General features: G+C 40.3%; 1 protein-coding gene across 2 annotated transcripts in view; it reads left to right on the top strand.

Annotated features, from left to right (window-relative positions):
* MTMR6 (myotubularin related protein 6) overlaps window positions 1–23099 on the top strand; it is a 53714-nt gene that overhangs the window by 10033 nt on the left and 20582 nt on the right. The window contains exons 1-3 of one of the 2 annotated variants that reach the window (XM_005585508.4): window positions 4027–4204; window positions 15620–15736; window positions 22224–22386. In XM_005585508.4, coding sequence (XP_005585565.1) covers window positions 4181–4204; window positions 15620–15736; window positions 22224–22386 — 304 coding nt within the window. In that variant the 5' untranslated portion in view covers window positions 4027–4180. Of the gene's footprint in view, window positions 1–4026; window positions 4205–15619; window positions 15737–22223; window positions 22387–23099 lie in introns of those variants that run through there. The other variant, XM_065533076.2, reaches the window with a different exon arrangement.

Genomic DNA, 23099 nt, shown 5'->3' with positions numbered 1-23099 from the left:
ATGTATCAGAGCAGAAGGCTAGAAAACAAATAAATGAACAAACTGAAAAACAGAAAAATAGGAAAATGTATGTAACCAAAAAGATCTCTTCACTTAGAAACAATAACATTCTAGTAGACAAACCTTGTGCTCAGATTTTGGATTCTTTTTTTTTTTTCCAGTTAGGTCATCCTGGGTTCAGAACAGATCTTGGATTCTCATATCATTTTCCAATAAAAGGAACCAGAGCTCCTTGGAGAAATGGATGATTCTAGGGCTGGGGTGGGAAAGATGCAAGGTGAGCCTGGAATATCTTGTGGTACAGCCTACCTGTATTCCCAGCTACTCAGGAGGCTGAGGCAGGAGGTAGCTTGAGCCCAGGAGTTTGAGGCTGGAGTGCACTACAATCACGCCTATGAGCCACCACTGCATTACAGCCTGGGCAATATAGCGAGACCTCATCTCTAAAAAACAAACAAATAAATAAATAAAAATAAAGTCTATTTAAAGTGAAAACACTTAGAAAATAAAAATATAAGCCAGGCACAGTGGCTCATGCCTGTAATCCCAGCACTTTGGAAGGCAAACCTTGTGCTCAGTAGACAAAAAAGAAAAAGGAAAAGAATCCAAGATCTGAGCACAAGGTTTGTCTACAATTATATATGTATGTACATGTATATGTGTGTATATGTGTATATACACACATATGTATATCTGTGTATATGTCTATACACCATATGTATATACACACACAAATATACATATCTATATAATTGCGGCAATTAAAAATATTAGAAACATTGGAGTATTAAGTTGTAAGAATTTCCTAGAGAGTAGATTAGAAAGGCAAATACTTAAAAAATAGGAGTGAAAGGATAGTAAAATTAGGGAGTCAGACGAGGAATTTCTACTGAAAAAAGAAAGGGGCTGGGCACAGTGGCTCATACCTGTAATTCCAGCACTTTGGGAGGCTGAGGCAGGCAGATCACTTGAGCCCAGGAGTTTGAGACCAGCCTGGACAACATGGAAAAAACCCAAAAAATACAAAAATTAGCCAGGCTTGGTGGTGCCCACCTGTAGTTCCAGTTACTCAGGAGGCTGAAGTGGGAGGATTGCTTGAACCTGAGAGGTCGAGGCTGTAGTGAGCCGAGATTGTGCCACTGCACTCCAACCTCAGTGACACAGTAAGACCCTGTCTCAAAATAAATAAATAAAAATAAAACAAAATAAAAAGAAAGGAGAAAGGACAAGAGGGAAATAGGAAAGAAGAAAGATGCAGGAGAGAAGACAGGTGAGAAGAATAAAAAAACTAAAAAAGGGAAAAAAGAAAAAGGAAGAAGGAAAAAGAATGAAACAGTAATTATTACAGAAATAATACAAGAAAATGTCCCAGAATCGAAGGACTTATGTTTTCAGATTACAGAGCTCAAAACATTAGGCAGAAAAATAAACAAGAAAGCTAAGGTTTATTGTTGAAATTTTAGACCATTGGCGATAAAGAGACCCAAAAAGCATCCTGAGAAAGTAGAAGCGATACCTAAAGGGAAATCGGAACACCATCGGATTTCTGAACTGCATTGAAAGTTAGGATACGTCTCTGGGAGCTTTCAAAATCCTAATTAAAATTACAGAATTCTAGACCCAGTCAAACTTCCCATCAAGGATTTATGCTGCATTCACCCTTTCTCAGGAAGTTAATACAGAATATACTACATCAAAATAAAACAATGCAAGTAAGTAAATCAAGAAAGATAAACCACAGGATCTAAAAATTCAGCGCAAGTAACCAACACATTTCTCAGGCCCATGGTGAGGACAGTCCCAGGATAATACTCATTCAGTAAGCTCAGCGAACACAAGTACAAACTGAAGCAAAAGGAGAAGAGGCTCCTAGAAGCATCTGGAGACCTCTAAAGAGACGTCTTGAGGAAAAATAATGGAACTGAGTGATTGTCAGATTTAACCATAAGGAATATTCTATCTAGTGCAAGAGTAGTCAACTCAAGAGTCAAAGAAATGTCATTTAATATTTTGTCTGTTATTTTACTTTATTTCTGTAAAGCTAGGTAATTTTCTAGACTATCATATTAACATAAATAGAACTTTAATATGGATTTTGAGAAGCCAATCAATGTAAAACAGTTGTCAAGAACACAGACTTTGAAGTCAGCCTGTCTGGCTTTATAACATGGATCTTGGCTTTATCTGCTATGTGATATGGGGCAAGTTACTTTACTTCATTGTGTCTCACTTGTCTCATCTCTAAAATAAGGAAAGCAATAGCATTTTCCTCCGAATACCTGCAAAGCACTCAGTACATTTGGTCACCTGACATCATTGTGATGGCCTCTCTGTGAGAATTGGTAAAGAGAGGACACAAGAAGTGAGGAGATGAGAAGAGGGAGGATGATCTGTAGGGGAATGGGGAAGGAGGAAGATATAAATTGGGAGGAAAATGATATAAAGAGGTTTTATTAAGAAAGTCTTGCTGTGTGCTATACAATTCACCTCTTTCTGTTTTCTCAAAAAGCAATCCTCAGTAAAGACCTACACTATTTTTATCTTTCTCTCCATATATATTCGTATATATATATTTTTTCTGAACAGATTTTGTGGGGTTTTTTGGGGGGGAGGGGGTGGATGTGATACTGTACTAAGGTTGGTTTCTAGGTGGTTTAATGTAACTCTTCTTACATATTTACCTTAAAGGAGTCAGCAACTCCACCACAAACGCTGTTGTGTTTAATAACCATCTCCATTGTGTTGGCAATCTGTCTGAAACATAGTAGGCACTCAAAACAAGCCAAGACAACTTGAACAAAATGAAACAAGTGAAACAAAAATTTTAATTATAAAAGAAAATGTAGATGTTAGGCTTTTCTAACACCAATCGCAGTAAGAAAGCTGAAGATTACAAACCCTAATTCGCTTAGTACAGAATACTTACGAAACGTAGAGCAGGGTTTCTCGAACTCGAACTCCTGACTTCAATGGATCCGCCGGCCTCAGCCTCCCAAAGTGCTGGGATTACAGGCCTGAACCACCGCACCTGGCATAGAGCAGGTTTTTTCAACCTCTGCACTGTTGTCGTCTCTGAGCCGGATAATTAATTCCTTGTTGTTGGGGGGTTGGTCTGGTGCCTAGTAGGGTGTTCAGCAGCTGACTTGCGACTTGGCCTCCACCCACCAGTTGCCCCCCGCCGCCACCCCCCACCCCCATTTGAGACAACCAAAAATATCTCCAGAGCTTGCCCAATGTCCCTGGGGAGAACACTCACTCCAGGCTGAGAAGTACCACATTAGACGCATTCTAACAAAAATAACCCTCCTCTAGAAATGTAAACTTTTTGTTTACATAAATAAAAATTACAGAACACGGTTACATCGAACCTATTGTTCTATAGCCAGTTTTTTTCTTCCCTCGGTAATGCAGCATTCGCATTTTCATTACGTGATATCCCTCTGCAGGGTGAGTTTTAATGGAGGCTGGTGCTGACATCGTATGGAATTGAGGTAGCAGGCGGGACTCTGACAGCAGACCAGATTGAGGACTAGCTAATCATCATACTTTACATAAGGAATCCGTAGTATTGGAGATTTGTTTCAAATAAGGCTGGTTTCGTTATTTGGTTATTTCCTTAGAATAATAACTCCAAATCTAATTATTTCCTTAGAATACATTCTTATGAGTAGAACTGCAGCTCAAACTAAATTTGGTGGTGTCCATTGGTATGGCGACGGACCCCAGAACATCCTCCAGTCTTGCCCTCACCCCACAAGCGCCCTTTACTGGGGATCCATTCTCGAGCAGTCTTCCTCCCCGACCGCCCCGCGTGGGCTCTGCGGGACGACAAAGACGGCCTCGGGAGGGGTGGTGAGCAGCATCGGCCTCCTCCAGCAGGGGGCGCTGTGGGATCCGCCGCGGTCCGGGACGAACCAGCAAGCCGTTCTCGGTCCGCAGACTCTCTGCCCGTCCGCCAGCCCCTTGTTCCCCGGGAGGCCGCGAGGTTTGGGGAAGTGTTTCTAGGAGACGGCGCTCGCCGGCTGCGCCTGCGCGGTTGACGCTACCGGGGCCGGCTGACGGACCCGCGTCGCTGGCCGGCGGAGGGAGTTCCCGCTAGCTCTCTGTGGCTGTCACCGCCCTGTTTCTCTAGCCCCATGGTACGCCCGTGAGGCCGGCTGCTGGCTGACGTCTCCTCGCGATGGAGCATATCCGGACGACCAAGGTAGTCGAGCGCGGGACAACCAGTCTTCAGGGGCCCTGGTCTGACCCGGCTGAGGCAGGAGGAGACGAAAGCTCGGCTGGCCTGACCGGGGCTGGGGGCCGGCCCGGCGGAGACCCGGCCCGGGGCGGGAGGGTCTGACCAGGCCTGGTCTTGGAGGGCAGGGTCAGCTTGGGCCCAGCGGGGTGCAGAGGCCCCCTGTACCTACAGGAGCAGGGGTCCCTCCTGCAACATCTCGGGGTGCGTAGGGATAAGTCCGGGAAAACTTCCCCCGCCCTCCTAGCTCTACGTTTTCTCGGGCAAAATTGAGGCTCCTTTAACTTTGGGGTCTTTCGGCCTTTCGTTGCCTCATCTACCGGAAAATCGGTCTTCAAATTAACATTATGATGCTGTGTAAGCTTGTCCTTGCTCACATTTCTTTGTCCCGTATCGCAGATGCACAATACGAGTTTTGGAGGAGCCGAGATCAGCTCTCCGCGCCACCTCCCTTTGCTGTCTCGGTCTCCAGTCTTTTCGGATCCGGTGTTTCCGTGTAGGTGCTTCAAACTTCAGGCATTGTCCTAAGTGTCAGTAGTCAGTTTAACAGGAGTTCTGGAGAAGGGGAGAATGTTATTCCATATTTTAAAAGGCGGGATGCAGCTTTACTCGATTAATCTTATTACACTCCACGCTTAATTTTTGTGTGTGGAAGAACTTTGAGAACGAACAAATATTTTTATTTCATTACCCATTTAAAAACGAAAGGAAATGACATCAGAATATTACCAAATTACGTTTCCAACGACATTTAAGTTTAAATTTGGGAGGGAGAAAAACATAAATCGAGACGGGAAGAGTAACATTCTAAAATCACTGCGAGCCCACTGCAAGGCAGCCTCTCCACGTTTTGGCAAAGCTGAAGCCCTGTTAGTTGCTGGCCATCTTAAAGTTACGGCTCATTTAGGGAACCAGCAGATGTTCGTTATCTTCATTATTCCAAGAAGAATTTGTGTTTTTACAATTTTTTTAAATGTTTCACAAACCTTTTAAAGGTACACATGAATTTTTATTAGAGTTTGTCTTTAACGTTGTGCATACCGTATCTAACAAAATTGAAGATGCTGAAAACTAACCCCTTAAAACGTTTTTTTTAAGAGAAGAAAGATAACTTGAGAATTCAAGTTGTTGGTACTTAAATTTTGAAAATAGAAGGGTGCTTAAGTCTATAACCAAACTAGTAGAAGGTGCACAGATGGAAAAGAGGACTAGAGTAGACATTGGATCAGGTTCTTGTATTGGTTCCAGATACGTATTATATAGTAGCTAAGTGCACGTGACTGACTTCTGCATCAGTTCGAACCTCCTCTGTTTTTCATGTGCTTTCTACGGTGCATAGCACACAATCGAAAACCAGTAAAAGGCTGGGCACGGTGGCTTACGCCTGTAATCCCAACACTTTGGGAGGCCGTGGCGGGCAGATCGCTTGAGCCTAGGAATCCGAGACCATCCTGGACAACATAGTGAAACCTAGTTTCTACAAAAACAAACAAACAAAAAAATTGGCTGGGCACGGTGGCTCATGCCTGTAATCCCAGCACTTTGGGAGGCCGAGGTGGGCAGATCACTTGAAGTCAGGATTCGAGACCAGCCTGTCCAACCTGGCAAAACCCCATCTCTACTAAAAATACAAAAATTAACCGGGCGTGGTGGCAGGCGCCTGGAATCCCAGCTACTCAGGCTGAGGCAGGAGAATTGCTTCAACCCGGGAGGTGGAGGTTGCAGTGAGCCAAGATGGCGCCACTGCACTCCAGCCTGGGCAATAGAGCGAGACTCAGTCTCAAAAGGAAAAAAAAAAAAAAAGCCGTGTCGGGTAGTGTGTACCTGTAGTCCCCAGCTACTCGGGAGGCTGAGATGGGAGGATGGCTTGAGCCCAGGACGTGGAGGTTGCAGTGAGCCAAGATCGCGCCATTGCACTCCAGCCTGGGTGACAGTGGGGGCGGAAAAAAAAGAAGAAAAAAATCAGTAAAAGTAAACTGAATCTGATCAACTAGAGCAAATCCTATTCTTAGGTGGATAAGAGTGAACAGACTTGGAAAATATTGAGGATCTCTTGGTTATTTTAAATCTTTCCTCCTTCAATGTATTATGAATATATATCTTTGTTTTTATTTGTAGAGTTGTAGCCCCTCTTATTAGCTCTTTGAAAGTTGTCACCGTTGACTTTCATTTTGTCTGATATTCCTCTTTATCAATGGATGAACTTTTCTTCAAGTAATGTTCTGATTTTGATTTATCTTTACACAGTGGTCCCATGCTGGTGGTTTAATAAGGCGTTTTTAGAGACTAAGAAATTTCTGATGATTTTCTATTACAACTACTTTTCAAATATGCTCTTTTATTACTTTGGGTTGTTTTTCTAGTATTGGATCACTACTCTGGAGTAATATTAAGTGAGTGTACATAGACAGCAAGTAAATATTTGCTAGGTACCTAGTATGTGCCAGACGCTCTATTGACACTGGGTGTATCACAGCAAGATGGAGGTGGACCTCAGGGTACGTTCTGTTAATTGTTGTGGGGACTGTAACATTTTCTTAAATTATTAATGTATTGGGAAAATAACTTATTCTTAAAAGATTGGTTTGAACATAGCCAACCTTTTGTTTCCATTATGCATAGCCTTCATCTGGATTTAGTTAGTTTTGCTGCAAAAATAAGTGTAAGTATTTAGAAACCAAAAGTGGATTGTTTTAGATTAGCTGTTTTGACCTTTATGTAGTTTAGTCATTAGGATCAAAATTGACTGTAGAGTGTCCTTTATGACTATTTAGTGAATTATGTTGTTCAATCAGCTGTATTTGAAAAGTAATAATTACCATTTGTTGAGCAACTATATGTCAGTATAGCCAATTATACAATATTATTACTTTATAATATATACAATTGCATAAATATGTTAATTTATACAGTATCATCACTGATCTCTTAAATAACCCTGTCAGTTGGGTAGTATTATCTGCATTTATAGGTGAGGAGGAAATAGGCTTAGGAATTTAAGAAACCTGCTCAATTAGCTCATGAGAGATAGAATTAGTATTTAAAGTAAGGTGTGTTTAACTCCAAAGACTATGTATGCTTTTTCCAGTGCCTCTCTAGTTTTAATCTAATTGTTAAATGTGCATTAGTATTAATTCAGAAATAAATGCTGATAATAATTCTAAGAGCTTTTCCCCCCAAACCTGTTTTTGCCATAAATAATATTTATGTGGTATTGTTTTTAAATAATATTTAGGATTACTGTTGCTTGCTAATCAGAATTTTATCAGATTAAGTATTTTAGCTGAATACTAATGAACATATATATCATTCTGTTTTGGTCACATTTGGTTTACTAACTGTATAGCATCAAAGATGTCAAGTCCCTGAATCTGGATTTCTGAAAGAGCATTTCCAAGCTTCACTTATGAATCATGTAGCTACTGCCCATCGCTTTGAGCTCTGATTTTGCCATAATGACATAGTCCTGCCAAGAAACAATGAGAAATATGCAGAGACAGTTCTTCATGCAGTCTTTCTCCTTTCTCTGCCAGTACTTTGGCTGACATCTTATATTGATGTCAAATGATATTGTCTTATCTGTGAATGGAACTTTACTGAATGGAATGGAAGAACTTTTTTTAAGCTATAAATGAAAGACTGACTGCTAGAGTTTGTAATCAAATGGAATGTCTCATAAAAATCTGGTGCTACTAAGGCCCAAATTGAGTTATTACAAAAGTTAATGCCTAACTTGTTCTTTAGCTTGCTCCCTCTTTTTGTCATTAGAATGTGATATCATCCATGTATGTGTACAAATATATCTTCCCTCTGAAAGAAGGAAGGAGATATAAAAATAAGAATAAGGAGAAACTGATAGTATTAAAATTGTCTTTGAAATAAGAGCCAGTAGGTTTTGAGGAGCACCTGAAGGCTTTTTTCCAAGTAAAGTGCTGTTTTGATTTTCACTAGTACTATCCCATTTTACAGGTGAGGAAACTGAAACCCTGAGAGAATAAATAAAATAACTTGTCCTGGCTCGCACAATTAGCTCTGCCAAAGAAGAGGTGGAGGTGGGAACTTGAATTTAGGTCTTTCTGATAGCAAGCCTATTCTCTTAACCACACTCTCTTGCCTCACAGAATAATGATCTAATCAAGAGATTTGATTAGTCAGTTGGGGCAGTGTGAGTAAGAATAGAGAGGAGGGGATGAATAGAAGCTTGGGTGGTCAGACTTTTTCTAGTAGCTAGCTGATTGTGAGGATCTAGTGTGAGGGAAAAAGTCTGGCTTCAAGAGTAGATTTGGGAGGGAGTTGTGTTTAGGTAAATCATTGAAATTTCTATTTTGGATGAGTTTATGCAAGAATATGTTGAGACTCTGTAGAGAATAGTCTAAACACTTAAAAAGGCAAGCAGGCTGGGCATGGTGGTTCATGCCTGTAATCCTAGCATTTTGGGAGGTCAAGGCAGGAGGATCACTTGAGGTCAGGAGTTTGAGACCAGCCTGGCCAACGTGGTGAAACCCTGTCTTACTAAAAATACAAAAAATTAGCGGGGTATGGTGGCGGATGCCTGTGATCCCAGCTACTTGGGTGGCTGAAGCATGAGAATCACTTGAACCCGGGAGATGGAGGTTGCAGTGAACCGAGATCATGCCACTGCACTCCAGTCTGGGCAACAGAGCAATGCTCTGTCTCAAAAAGAAAAAAGAAAAAAAAAATGGGGTAGGGGGCAGGCAAGCAGAGGAGGAGAAGCCAGATGAATTTGGAAGAGGTGAAGCACAGATGGGAAGGGGACAGTCTTCCCTGTTCTAATTTCCTTCTCTGCTCCATCCTCTGGCTGCTTCCTCCTTGGGCCAGGCACTGTTGTAAGTTCCGACAAAAACTCCTGCCTTTATAACTTATCTATTTGGAGAAGAGATAACAATAAACAAAATTAAGTTCAATGTATAGTGTGTTAGATGGTGGTAAATGCTATGGATAAAAATAAAGCAAGCCAGGGCTCTGGAGAGTATGAGGGTTGAGGAGGAGGTTTAAGGGAGGACCGCTGTAAATCGAGTGGTTAGGGAAGCACTTAGAGAGAAGGTGACTCCTGAGTACAGACCTGAAACTGGTGAGGGCGTAAGCCATCCCCACATGGGGGATGCGGGGGAGAGTCTCAACAAAGGGAACAACGGGGGCAAAAACCCTTTGAGGGCATGCCTGGTTGCTAAGAACAAGCAAGACAGCTAGAGCAGGGTGAGTGAAGAAGAGCATAGTGGAAGATTAAAGCTGGGGGACAGGGGCAAGTTACTGTAGTCTTGAAGGCCACTGTAAAATCTTTGCTTTTTTTTGAGTGAGATAGGAAGCCATTGATGGAATAAGCAAAGTAAGATAAAACTGAAAAGTGCCCACTGGATTTACGATCTGAGGTTACTCTCTCCCCTCTTGAGGTCTGTGACTGTTTCATTTCCTAATTTATGCAGCCAGACACTGTTCTGGAAATTGGGATACACGAACAAAAAACATAATCTCTGCTCTCCACTTCCTGCACACAACTTGAAGTGCTCCGTTTTTGAAAGCTAATTCTTGGCAGGATGTCAGTGTGGAATGATTCTGAGAGTCCCAGATGAGTGCCTGGCTATAGGGAAGGAGTGCAACAAGCCAGAGGAGCAGTGATGGTGCACTTTCTGCTTCAGTAGCCACCGTGTCTATTGTTGTAGTTGTAGAATAAGTACAACTGTTGGTCACAGAAGTCTGATTGAAGGCCATTGGTCCCTTCCTGTCCCAGAGGCCACTTCTTCCTGAGGGGTAAAGAGGTGTCTGAATTTTCTGAATGTGATTCTGTTTGTGTGACTCCCTGTGTTTTTCATTTCCAACCTTTTCTTCTTTCTTTTCTTTTCTCTTCCTTTCCTTCCTTTTCCTTTTCTTTTCCTTTCCTCTTTTTTTTCTTTCCCCTTTCCTTTCTCCTTTCTTCTTTGTCCTTTCTCCTGTCTTTCTCCTTTCTTTTCCAATAGGATCTTGCTCTGTCACCTAGGCTGGAGTGCAGTGGTATGATCATAACTCTACCTCCTGGGCTCAAACGATCCTCCTGCCTCTACCTCCCAAGTAGCTGGGTCTACAGGCACATGCCACCATGCCTGGCTAATTAAAAAACAATTTTTTTTCCTGTAGAGATGAGAGTGTCACAGTGTTGCCCAGGCTGGTTCTCAGACTCCTGGTCTCAAGCAGTCCTCCTGCCTTGGCCTCCCAAAGTGTTGGGATTATAAGCATGAGCCACTACACCTGTGGTGGCCCCAACATTTTCTGAATGTGAGTCCGTATGTGTGGGGTTCTCTGTGTTTTCCAGTCCTGACTTCATAATTGGCTGAAATTTGAACTTTCTGCATAGACCATTAGGGTACCTTTTAGTGTAGGCCCATAGTTGGCAACGATTCAACTAAATAGTCCTTAAAGTAATGTGTGTTGGCATTTACCATTCCTCACCGAAGTGACATCTTCCAATTCCTTTCTCTTTGCCCCATTTTTATTCTTCATTTGTTCTTTTTTTTCCCAAAGGCTTTTTTCTTTTTTTCCATTTTCTATTTGGCTGTGGTGATACCTATAATTTAAGGATCCTAACAGTTTCTGTAGTACCTCACAGTGATAGTGACCTGAAAGAGTTATAGTTGCTTCCTAACATCTGACTTAACACATTTCTGAGAACAGACTGGGAAAATCTGTAGCAACATCTGTAAAATACTTTTAGTTCCTTGGTGAAAAGGGGAAATATAAAGAAGCAGTTGGTTTTTAGAAGTTGACTAAGTCTGTGGTTTGAAATTTGTATGCCAATGATTTTAGTAAAGAAAAATACTTGATTTTCTTTGGAGGTTGCAGTGAGCCAAGATGGCGCCACTGCACTCCAGCCTGGGCAATAGAGCGAGACTCAGTCTCACCTTAGAGGTGAGGGGTGGGATTTGCCACAAAGAGCAAAATAATCAGTGTATTTTCTCAGAAATTCTCTTATTTTCTTGAGAACTTTAGTGTAAATACTAAATAAATGTTTTGGAATGATTTCAGATTACTTTCACTATCTGTCACTTTCATATAGAGATTACCCTATTGAAGCAGTTGTATGTAATGATTTTCTGTTATATAGATTTGAATGTAAGTTGGCATATGCTAAGATAGTCCTCAGTTTATTTTATTAAAGATATCCTTTCTTTCGGACGTTTTCTTCTCTATACTACTTTATCTTAGTGAATGGCAACCAGTGTGACAAGCTTAAAACCCTTAAGGAACCTCTGTTTTTCCTCCTCTCTTCCTTCCCTTATCAGTTTTGTTATTATCTCAAGAGGGACTTCCTCTCTATCACAGCTTACTCCAGGCCCTAATATGAACCAGTCACCTAGATGGCTTCATTAGCTTCTTACCTGGTTGCCCTTAATCAATCCAGCATTTTCTCCACATTGACACTGGAATGATCTTATAAGCTATATTTCCTAAAGGACTACTGTACTTAAAAACCTCTGTACCTTTTTTAATCTACAGTACAGATTTTGTACCTTAACGTTTTTTTTTAATCAGATAAAATGTTATGCCTCTGCTATTGAGACATAAATGTTGTATTTCCTATGTTGAGAATTTTGTATTTTCTGTATTCCCATTAGTGAATAACATTTTGCTGATCTTTGCTTTCATCACTTACAGTAGTTTTTTCCAACTATGGAGCACCTTTAAATATGGAATTTGCTTTTTAAACTCCATATGCATCCTTCTTTCTTTCTCTATTTCAACTTAACTGAACAGTAGCTTGACATAGAGGACTGTCAGGACTCTACCTACTTGACCAGATTACTAACTACAGTAGTTTTGCAAATATTTACTAGAGCACTTTATTGCTTATATTTATTAGGCAGACAAAGATAGAGTACATGTATTAGTCCATTTTCACACTGCTGTAAAGAACAACCCAAGACTGGGTAATTTATAAAGGAAAGAGGTTTAATTGACTCAAGTTCCACATGCTGGTTTATTCAAGAATTACTGAATGAATACCTACTGTTCACCCACTGTGTAGGGAAAAGATAGATGAGGAAAAGTATAATGGGATAAAGAGGAATCTTATTTAATAAATCAAATGATTTCAACAAAAGGGATCACTGGTAAATTGGGCACACCTTCTGGTTTTCACCTGAGGAAAATAATTTTTCTGTGGCTGTTCATCTTAGTTCAACAAACATTTATTGTGTCAGACACCACTAGCTGTTAGGAGATATTCGTGCGTAAATGAAAGACAGTCTTTGCCCTGGGCTATGTTAGTCTTTAGTGGAAAAGACAGATACATGAACAGAGGCTTTCATTATAATTTAGGAATTGCTTTAATAGTGGTGGAAGGGGCAGATTTAAAAATATTTAGGTGATAAAAATCATAGGAATTGGTGATTGATGGAATGTTGGGGATTGAGAAGAAGTCATAGGATGATTCACGGATTTCCAGTGTGGGTGACTTGATAAGGATGGAGGATTAACATTAACTCACATCCAAAATACAGAATTAGAAACCTATTTGTGAGGGGTGAGGGGGAAATCAGTTTTGCTTTCAGTATGTATAACATGGCTCCGACACATCTAGTGGAGACAGTATAGCATAGTAGGAAGGTGTTTTGGCTTGGGAATCAGATCACATAGGTTTATGACTAAGCTATACCACTAGCTGCTTCTCGCTGTGTGACTTTGAGATGACTAACCAACCTCACCAAGTCCCAGTTTCTGTGGGGACAGTACTAGTACATACTATATAGGAGTTGTCAAAATTAAAAGAAATAAAGTATGGTAAGCACTTGTCACAGCAATAGGCATATAATGAGACCTCACTAGTATGTCAGGAAATACTATCTGTGTAGCAGACAGTATGAACTCAGGAGAGAGGGGAGCTGGACGTACAATTTTGGGAGTCATTAATGTATAGGCTTACATAATGACAGTAGGTAAGTTTCCTATAGAGAATGGACCCCTGAGGAAGAGTAATAGTGGACAGGGGATGGACAGAAGAGGAATAAAATCCAAATGAAAAGTGGTGTGATTGTTTTCCATGTATAGAAGCTTTGTAGATACTTATGCCTCATAGAGAAGTTACAATGTGAGATTTATAATTGGAGCACAACCAGGAATATTTATGATCTTCAAAAAATCCACAAATTTAAAATTTCACGTGGGTTTCTTTTTAAAGCCAACTTCCTATTTAATTAAATAGTAATAAAATCAGCCCCTCCCCACTTTTAAACTACTTGCCAGTAGACTTTTTAATTTTTTCTGAGAAGCTATTTGAAACTCTACTGAATGATGTGGACACAGATTATTTGCTTGAGTAGTGTTGATACTTTATGGTAACCTTTATTTCCATGTATATTCATCAGTTGTCTTCTTGTTAGAGCCTTAAAAACTTTGTTTTAATAGCTTAGGAAATGATATGGTTTGGCTCTGTGTCTCCACCCAGAAAGATAGGTGAGATCTATATTGCAGTAATTGCTCAGTGCTGGTTGGCCACAGTGCCCTTTCCAGCCAAGTCACGCACAATGAAGAGGAGTAAACAGTAGTTCATCCCATTTGTCTTAAAAGGTGTTTTAAGTTTGGATTCGCAGTGTGTGGTAAACTGAAGCTAGATTTTTATTTAAGGAAGAAATGGTCCTAAACAATGAAATAAATGTTGACCTCTAAGAGAAATCTTTATTCAGGTTTATAAGTAGAAAACCTTCCTCTCTCCTCTCCTGCCCTCCCCTCCCCTCCTCTCCTTTCCTCTTCTTTTCTGAGACAGAGTTTTGCTCTTGTTGCCCAGGCAGGAGTGCAATGGTGCAATCTTGGCTCACCACAACCTCTGGCTCCCAGGTTCAAGCGATTCTCCTGCCTCAGCCTCCCGAGTAGCTGGGATTATAGGCACCCGCCACTATGCCCAGCTAATTTTTTGCATTTTTAATGAGATGGGGTTTCACCATGTTGGGCAGGCTGGTCTTGAATTCCTGACTTCGTGATCCACCCGCCTTGGCCTCCCAAAGTGCTGGGATTACAGGTGTGAGCCACTGCGCCTGGTGGTGATGAAATATATTAATATATGGGAGAAAATTGTAGAATTAATGAGCTAGTGGTTAGCTATCTAGATGATTTTGAAGATATAAACAATTTAAAAAACTGTCTACAACCTGCTGGTACACATAAATTAACTTTTTTTTGCTTGTTTTTTTGAGATGGAATCTCACTCTGTCGCCCAGGCCGGAGTGCAGTGGCACAATCTTGGCTCACTGCGACCTCCACCTTCCAGATTCAAGCAATTCTCCTGCCTCAGCCTCTCAAGTAGCTGGGATTACAGGTGTGTGCCACCATGCCCAGCTGCTTTTTGTATTTTTAGTAGAGGTTTCATCATGTTGGCCAGGCTGGTCTTGAACTCCTAACCTTAGGTGATCCGCCCGCATTGGCCTCCCAAAGTGCTGGAATTATAGGCGTGAGCCACCGTGCCTGGCCCAAATTAACATTTTTTAGGTTGGTAGTGGTTATTTTACTTTTTTTCATAAGGATGAATAACACAAAGATTCCCAGCAGTACTCTCCTGCACATTCCTGGGTAGCCCTAGTCCCACTCTCCACTCCAGCAGCAACATCGTGTGTGTGTGTTTGTGTGCATGTGTGTGCGTGTCTGTCTACTAGTATTCATAAAGACATATTATGTGCCTTACCAGCTCAGGCACTAGAGGAGGCCAAAGCAGCATAGGACATAATCTGTGCCAGGGAATTCAGAGCTACAGAGGAATACGAAGCCAAGATGTAAGTAATGAACGAATTCTCTAATGAGGATTAATGTTAGGAGGCAGGATGTTAGTGAGTCTTGAAGAATACTTGCCACTTAGCTAAGCAGAAGAGACGATTTTAGAAGCAGAGAACGGTGTGAATAAAAGCCCAGAGGTGGACAAAAAACAATCATTGCCCTGGTGTGGGATAGTGAGGAGAATATAGAGACTAGTTGGAGTTGGCAACCATTTAAATGTTTCCTGATTTAATTTTTATGGTAGTTTACTCTAAAACTCTAGATAATAATATATTTATATTTTGATTTTCCAACTTTAGATAAAAATGTTGACTCTTGGATATGAAAAATGTTTTTGCTTATTTGTACTGCACCCTTCTTTCTTGCTACCCTCAATATAAGTGTTACTGTTTTCTACAATGTGGTTCTCTATTGGTTACATTTGTAACTGTAAATAATCTGTATGTTATTTGTGGGTTATACATTCCCCAAAAAGATACATGGAATTTAACAGTAAGTATTAAATAAGCTCTTATGATTTTAGACAAAACGAAGAAAAAATTGAGAATGGTGCATGTAAGTCCTGGGCTAACAGAAAAATAATTTATACCACTTTTGAAATGAAAAATAGTATCTTTTTTCTTTTAGGTAGAACAAGTAAAATTACTTGACCGATTCAGTACCAGCAACAAGTCATTAACAGGAACACTCTATCTTACGGCTACACATCTATTATTTATAGACTCTCATCAAAAAGAAACCTGGGTAAGGAGCACCGTAGCTGTACTGTTTGTCATAATAATAATGAACTTGGTCTGTCATGTTTTATTTTGAATGTGTATAACACAATATATAACACAATTTTTAATCATTAGTTACCTATCTCAACCAAAATATTTTTTGGTCTCTAGATCACTCCTGCCCTCCCTTCTAATAAATCAGTTATGGAATGTGTAACATGGAATTCTATAAAATACCACACTCTTATCTCCATAAATAATTTTGAAATACTTATTGTTCCTAGGCTGGACACGGTGGCTCATGCCTGTAATCCCAGCACTTTGGGAGGCTGAGGTGGGTGAATCACGAGGTCAAGAGTTCAAGACCAGCCTGACCAACATAGTGAAACCCCATCTCTACTAAAAATACAAAAAATTAGCAGGGCGTGGTGGTGGGTGCCTGTAATCCCAGCTACTCAGGATCGTGAGGCAGGAGAATTGCTTGAACTCGAGAGGCGGAGGTTGCAGTGAGCCGAGATTGTGCCATTGCACTCCAGCCTGGGCAACAGTATGAGACTCTGTCTCAAAAAAAATAAAAATAAAAATAAAATACCTATTGTTCCTTTTAATTTTTAAAAATCTAAAAACTATGTACATGTTAACAGATCAAATGGATTGTTTGGTATATTCCCCAGTGTTTTTATACAAATTTTAATTATGGTATTTTTTTTTTTTTTTGCCAGTATAAATGTTGCAGTATGCATATACATGTAAACAACATTTTGTGTATTTATATGAGACATATATGTTTCTTTCTGTATATTTGCCAGAGTTTCTCTGGGATATTTGCCTGGGAGTAAAATTATGGGGTCTTGAATAAGTGCATATATAATCTTACTAAGTATGTCACCTCTTCAAAATAGTTGTTCCAATTTATTCTCAGTAGTGTATTACACAGTGTTGTAAATCTTCAACAACATTGATATTGTCAATTTAAAATTTTGTGCATATCTAGTAGATGTCCAATTGTAATGTTGATGAACTGATTACAAAGAATTTACCCTTTGCAGATAAAGAAAAAGGAAAGAGTTTCCTTTTCTTTTTTTATTGGGTTGTCTTTTATTGATTTTATAAGAGTTTTGGGCTACACATAGAATTACCATTCAACCCAGCAATCCTGTTACTGGATATATACTCAAAGGAAAATAAATCATCCAACCAAAAAGACACGGGCATTTGCATGTTTGTTGCAGCACTGTTCAGCAAAGATACGGAATCAACCTAGGTGTCCATTAGCAGTGGACTGGATAAAGAAAATGTGGTGCATATACACCACAGAATACTATGCCCCCTTAAAAAGAGAACAAAATCGGCCTTTACAGCAACATGGATGCAGGTGGAAGCCATTATTCTAAGTGAATTAACACAAACAAAAAACCATATACTGCATGTTCTCACTTACAAGTGGAAACTTAACATTGGGTACATATAAGCATAAAGATGGGAACAATAGACATTAATAGACTAATAGAGGTGAGAGGGAGGGAAGTAGAGGAACAAGGGTTGAAAAACTACCTCTTGGGTACTGTATTCACTATCTGGGCTATGGGTTCAGTTGAAGCTCAAACCTCAGCATCATTCAGTATATTCATATTACAAACCTGCACATGTACCCACTGAATTAAAAAAAAAAGTATTATTCAAGAAAAGAAATAAAGAGTTCTAGGTTATAATGCTTTGTCAGATGTGTGTGACATAGATAGCTTTTCCCAGTGTGTGGCTTGTGTTCTGTGTTTTTTATGTGTCTTTCAGTTAAAGTTTATATTTTTAATATTATAGATTTTTCATTTTTTTCTTTGTTTGTGCTCTGTTGTGACTTAAGAAATCCTTTCCTATGTCAAAGTCATAAAGGTTCTTCTATATTTTCTTCTAAAAGCTTAAGTTTGATCCTGTAAGTTGTTAATACATCTGGGAAATATTTTGGCGTATGACGTGAATAGGGATTCATTTTTATTTTTTCTTATAGACGACTGGCACCATTTATTGATTGTTTCATTTCATTCATCTTTAGTACCAGCTCTGTCATAAAAACATCTTCCATGTATGTGAGGCTTTGCTTTTGAGTTTTGTTTTCTATTCGTTTAGTATACTGACTACACTGTACCACACTGTTTTATTGACTATAGCTTTTAAATGAATTTTGATATCAAGTAGAGCATACCCTCCCAACTTGTTCTTCAAAATTGCCATGGCTATTTTGGACTCTTTGTTTTTCCTTTTCTGTTTTAGAATTCATTCACTTATTCATTCAGCACACATTTATTGAGCATCTACAGTGTGTTTCATATCACTATTCTAGATATTTTGGAAACAATAGCCAATAATAACAGGTACGAATTCTGCCCTCATGGAGCCCACATTCTAGTGCTGAGAGATATGAATAACGTCACCAATAAATAGGTAAATAAGTAAAATACATAGTGATAAGTGCTAAGCAGAAAAAGAAGTAGGAAAGGGGGGTTAGAATATGGGGCTTGTGTCTCTGTGCTTGAGAGGAAGAGACTTGAGCATGTTTCTGTGCCACTAGCTCTGCCAGGTTTTAGAACCTCCACTTTATAGATGAAGAAGCTGAAGCTCCGCGAAGTGGTAATTCATTCAGTGTTACCCAGGCAGTGTAACATAGTAAAAGGAGCTCATGTAGGCTGTGTTGTCAGGTAGCTTTGGGTTCAAATGTCAGCTCTGCTGTTCACTGCTTGGGCGACTATGTCAGGGTACTTTTGGTTGTAAGTAAATGAATACCTGACTGAACATGGTACCAAACCTTGCAAAGCAGGAGAGGTGGGTAGGCTTTCCTCAGTAGCCCTCTCTCCTTTTATCAGGGAGGAGAGGCTCTCTCAGAAGGACCCCCAGCCGACTTTCCCTAACCTCTGATTGTTTGAAAATCCGGACACTTGGCTACTCCTACCTGAAAAGGAGGCAGAGAATGCAGACCCTAGTATTTTGGATCTCTTGAGGGAAAAGGGTGTTGCAAGTAAGGAAGGTGGGGAGGAATGGCAGACCAACAGTGTCTGCCAAAAAGTATGTAACTTTCGAGCTTAACACCCACATAAAATGGGTATATAGCATCCGTCATCATGTAGGACTTTCATGAATCTTAGATGAGAGAAAGTACGAAAAACATCTGTGCCTAAAACATAGTAGTGGCAGTAAATCATAGCTGCTCATACTATTTTTCTAAGCTGTAGAATCAAGATTAGAGGTCAATTATGCCTCCCTGTCCAGAGATTCATGTTGCTCTGTGGTACACCCCTGTACTGCACATACAGTACTCTTCTCTTTCTCTCTTTGATTGTACTCTTCTGATTTCCTGAAGAAGGCTGACCAATTGATATATGATTCCATATCAGCTGTTAAGGAAACTCACTTGAGATACTGATCTCAGAGACGTTGTATTCCCTAGAAGCACTGGATCCCTTCTCCATCCAGAATTGCCAGAAATTTTACCAATCCAAGAATTGCCAGGAATTTTACCTAGCAGTACCTTCTGAAATAATTAGTCATAGTATCATCCACTCCATCTACCCCTCCTTTGTCCACTTACTTCAGTATTTTCTCTATTATCCATCCCGTAGAGAGATAAATGAAGGCTTTCCATATAGCTATTCCTTCAGCTGCTAGGAATACAGTTTGAGGGGCAGCAAAAAGATAACTGTGTTATTCTCTACTCTCCTATTGTTGTCTTTTAAATGCTTTCTTATCAGTATATTCCCTATGTTTCCCCTAAATGAAGTTTGTTTAGTATACTAGAGCCATAGAAATGAACATTTTAGATCCAGAAGGGGCCTTACCAACCTTATATCCTTTTTCTCACTTTATAGTTGGTTATGTTTTCAAGATCACATAACTAGTTAGTGGTAGGACCAGTTTTCTTTATCATTTTCTTCCTGCATATACTTTTGGGTCTTTATAGTTAAAATCAGAACAGTGATATACAGGTTGAATATCCCCAATCCAAAAATTGAGCACTGACATGATGTTCAAAGGAAATGCTATTCCAGATTTTCAGATTAGGGATGTCAGTTGATAAGTATAATAAGTATAATGCAAATATACCAAAATCTTTAAAAATCCAAAATTTGAAATACTTCTAGTCCCAAACATTTTGGATAGGGGTTCTCAACTTGTAATACTATAGTTAGCTTTTGTTCCTTATTCTCTGTTTAAATGTTATTATTAGATCATTTTTAGTAGCGGAGTCCCATTAATATAAGTGATAATGGTGCTGAATCTTAGCCATAAGTAAGGGCTACATATGTGTGTGTGTGTTAATTATTTGTTCTCTGTGTAGTTTTAATTTCCGTTGACAGCTGCTTCTCATTGTTTTTCAAGCTTTTCTTGATTATTTATGTGCATTTAATTTCGCAGGTGAACTTTAGATTTAATATGTATAATTAATATTAACATAATATTATAATTATATATGTGTATTATATAAATAATCATCCCTCACTCACTACAAAACAAAGCAGATTGGAATTTTTAAACTGAAGTTTATGTTGAATTTTTAGATTAATTTGGGATTAATGGATCTCTTGCCATGATTAGGAGCCTTGGTCTTTTGTTCTCCAGAAAAGTTTTCTATAAATATTTTAATAGGAGTGGTATTAAGAAACAGTAGGCATTTTTAGTAGCAAACAAAATATTATTGGTAGTAGGTGAGAATGGTAAGCATATGTTTAAAATACCATCAAATATTGAGTTTATAGTAGGACTTTTTATTCATTCATTTAGTAAACTCTTATTGTGATAAAGGAGGTATCAGGGATGACATCCATATTTCTGGCTTGGGCATTCACATTTAAAAAATTAAAGTTGAAGTGTGTGATATATAACATTTGTAAGCTTTTTGATCTGAGGGGGGCAATTATAATGTTCCAGGTACTGTGTTAGGTGCTGGAGATGTAATGTTGATCAACGCCGCACCGTGCCACCCGCAGGCCGTGGGCCTCCCTCCTGTGCTCATGGGCACTCAAAGTTTCAGCCTCAGAAGTAGTTTCCGGAGGGGCCAAGGCAGCCAGGGGTTGGTGTGTCAGTGCCGCCCCAAGCACATGCACACCCAGCTAGGTCACGACAGTACCTGGTCTGGGCTGTCGGGACATGTCCACAGCTTTGCTCTGCCACAGAGCAGGCAATGGGAGTGGGAAGAGGCCAGGGAGCGGGAGCAGGCACTTTTGAACCTGCAGGGGGAGGGGGTTTCCTAGGCCCCCAGGAACGCAGGGATGCCTGGGTCCAGAGCCATGGCTGGGCGGCTGCAGCTGTGCCCAGGGGTGTGGCTCCAGCCCTGCCAACTCGGTAGGGCATGGGGCTTCCCCTGGGATCACCTGTTCCCAGGTCTTGCCTGTTCTGCAGAGCACGCAACCCTGGCTGCACCTCCCCCACTGCAGCTGGCATCCTCACAGTGGCCACTCCAGACAGGCCGCTGCTGCCATCACTATGAAGGGAAAGTATAGCTTAAGCTGCAGTAAGAAAAGGGAGGGGGCCTAACTTACTTGGGAAGGGTTGTGGGGCATGTCAGGCTACACTTTTGGTGATATTATGAGTTTTGAGCAAAGGCCAGAAGTGTGTCTAGAAGTTCTTAGATGAAGATGTAGAGTTACAGTATTCCATTTAGTGGGAGCATCTGACCATGTGTGAAGGAGCTTCGTTCATTTGAAGAGCCAAAAGAAGGCTGTTGTCACTAGAACATAGTCAGTGATCGGGAGAGGGACTTGAAATGACGAGATTGCCTTCCTTTTTTTAGTCTGCTTTTCAGTGTTCACTACTGTGTTGTAGAAAATGGATCAGAGGGTCAAGCGTAGATATGGAGAGAGCGTTTAGGAGGATGTTTATCTATAGTAGTTCAGGTGAGAAACAGTGGGGACATTACAACTAGGGATGTGACAGTAGAGAGAGAGAGAAGTGGATAGGTTACAGAAACATGTAGGCGATGCAGTTCCCGGGGTCTGATAATGTATTGAGTATGTGGAGAGATGGAGGAGGGATCAGAGTGACACCCATATTTCTGCCTTGGGCATTCAGTCATTTAAAAACTTGAAGTTAGGCCGGGCGCGGTGGCTCAAGCCTGTAATCCCAGCACTTTGGGAGGCTGAGATGGGCGAATCACGAGGTCAGGAGATCGAGACCATCCTGGCTAACATGGTGAAACCCCGTCTCTACTAAAAAATACAAAAAACTAGCCGGGCGAGGTGGCAGGCGCCTGTAGTCCCAGCTACTTGGGAGGCTGAGGCAGGAGAATGGCGTAAATCCAGGAGGCGGAGCTTGCAGTGAGCTGAGATGCGGCCACTGCACTCCAGCCTGGGCGACAGAGGGAAACTCCGTCTCAAAAAAAAAAAAAAAAAAAAAAACTTGAAGTTTGAGTGAGTATGTAACATTTGCAACTTTTGTTGAGGAGGACATTCTTAAACTTATGCATTCTGGAAGAGAATATTCAGTGCTTTCCATGTTGATGACCGGGATGTTTTTTCATGCTGTAGATATTACACCACCATATTGCCTCAGTAGAGAAACTTGCTTTGACTACTTCTGGATGTCCCCTTGTGATTCAGTGCAAGAACTTCAGAACCGTGCATTTCATTGTTCCCAGAGAAAGAGATTGCCATGATATTTACAACTCTTTGCTACAACTGTCAAAACAAGGTATTGTTCTTAGAGACCAAAGCTTGCATGCTCACTTTGAGATGGGTTATCTAAGATACTTTATTTAATGTTTTATTATTGTTATTTTATCCTTTTATACTCTGTCAGGTTCTTGTGTACTCTATCTCCCCCAAATTGGCCTGAAAGTAATTAGAAACTATTGATCTAAGAATGGTATAATCGGAAGGGGTAATGGTAAGGAAAAAGTAAAGCATTTATAGTAGAGACTTACAAAACCACAGTTTTATATTAATCTTTTAAGTCTATTGATAGCAAGTAGCACAACATATTTTTTAAGAGGGTATTTCACAATCAAAGAGAATGACTTGGAAATTGATATTACAAATAAAAAGTTAAGGAAGGTCAAGGTCCTTTGGTAGCAGTGGGACTAAAATATTTAATAGATTTGAGTGGGAGATACAGAAGATGAGCAGAGAAACAAGAGAGGGTGAATTCTATTTGAGTAGAAGTAAGGTTGAGTTCAGTCCTAAAGAAGAACTTTTTTTTTTTGGAGACGGAATCTCACTCTCTGGTCCAGGCTGGAGTGCAGTGGCGCCATCTCAGCTCACTGCAACCTCCGCCTCCCAGGTTCAAACAGTTCCCTGCCTCAGCTTCCTGAGTAGCTGGGATTACAGGCAGCCACTGCCACGCCTGGCTAATTTTTGTATTTTTAGTAGAGACGGGATTTCACCATCTTGGCCAGGCTGGTCTTA

The sequence above is a fragment of the Macaca fascicularis genome, chromosome 17 (assembly GCF_037993035.2).
Source record: "Macaca fascicularis isolate 582-1 chromosome 17, T2T-MFA8v1.1".
Taxonomy (NCBI): domain Eukaryota; kingdom Metazoa; phylum Chordata; class Mammalia; order Primates; family Cercopithecidae; genus Macaca; species Macaca fascicularis.
This window is presented reverse-complemented; position numbering and strand designations above follow the sequence as displayed.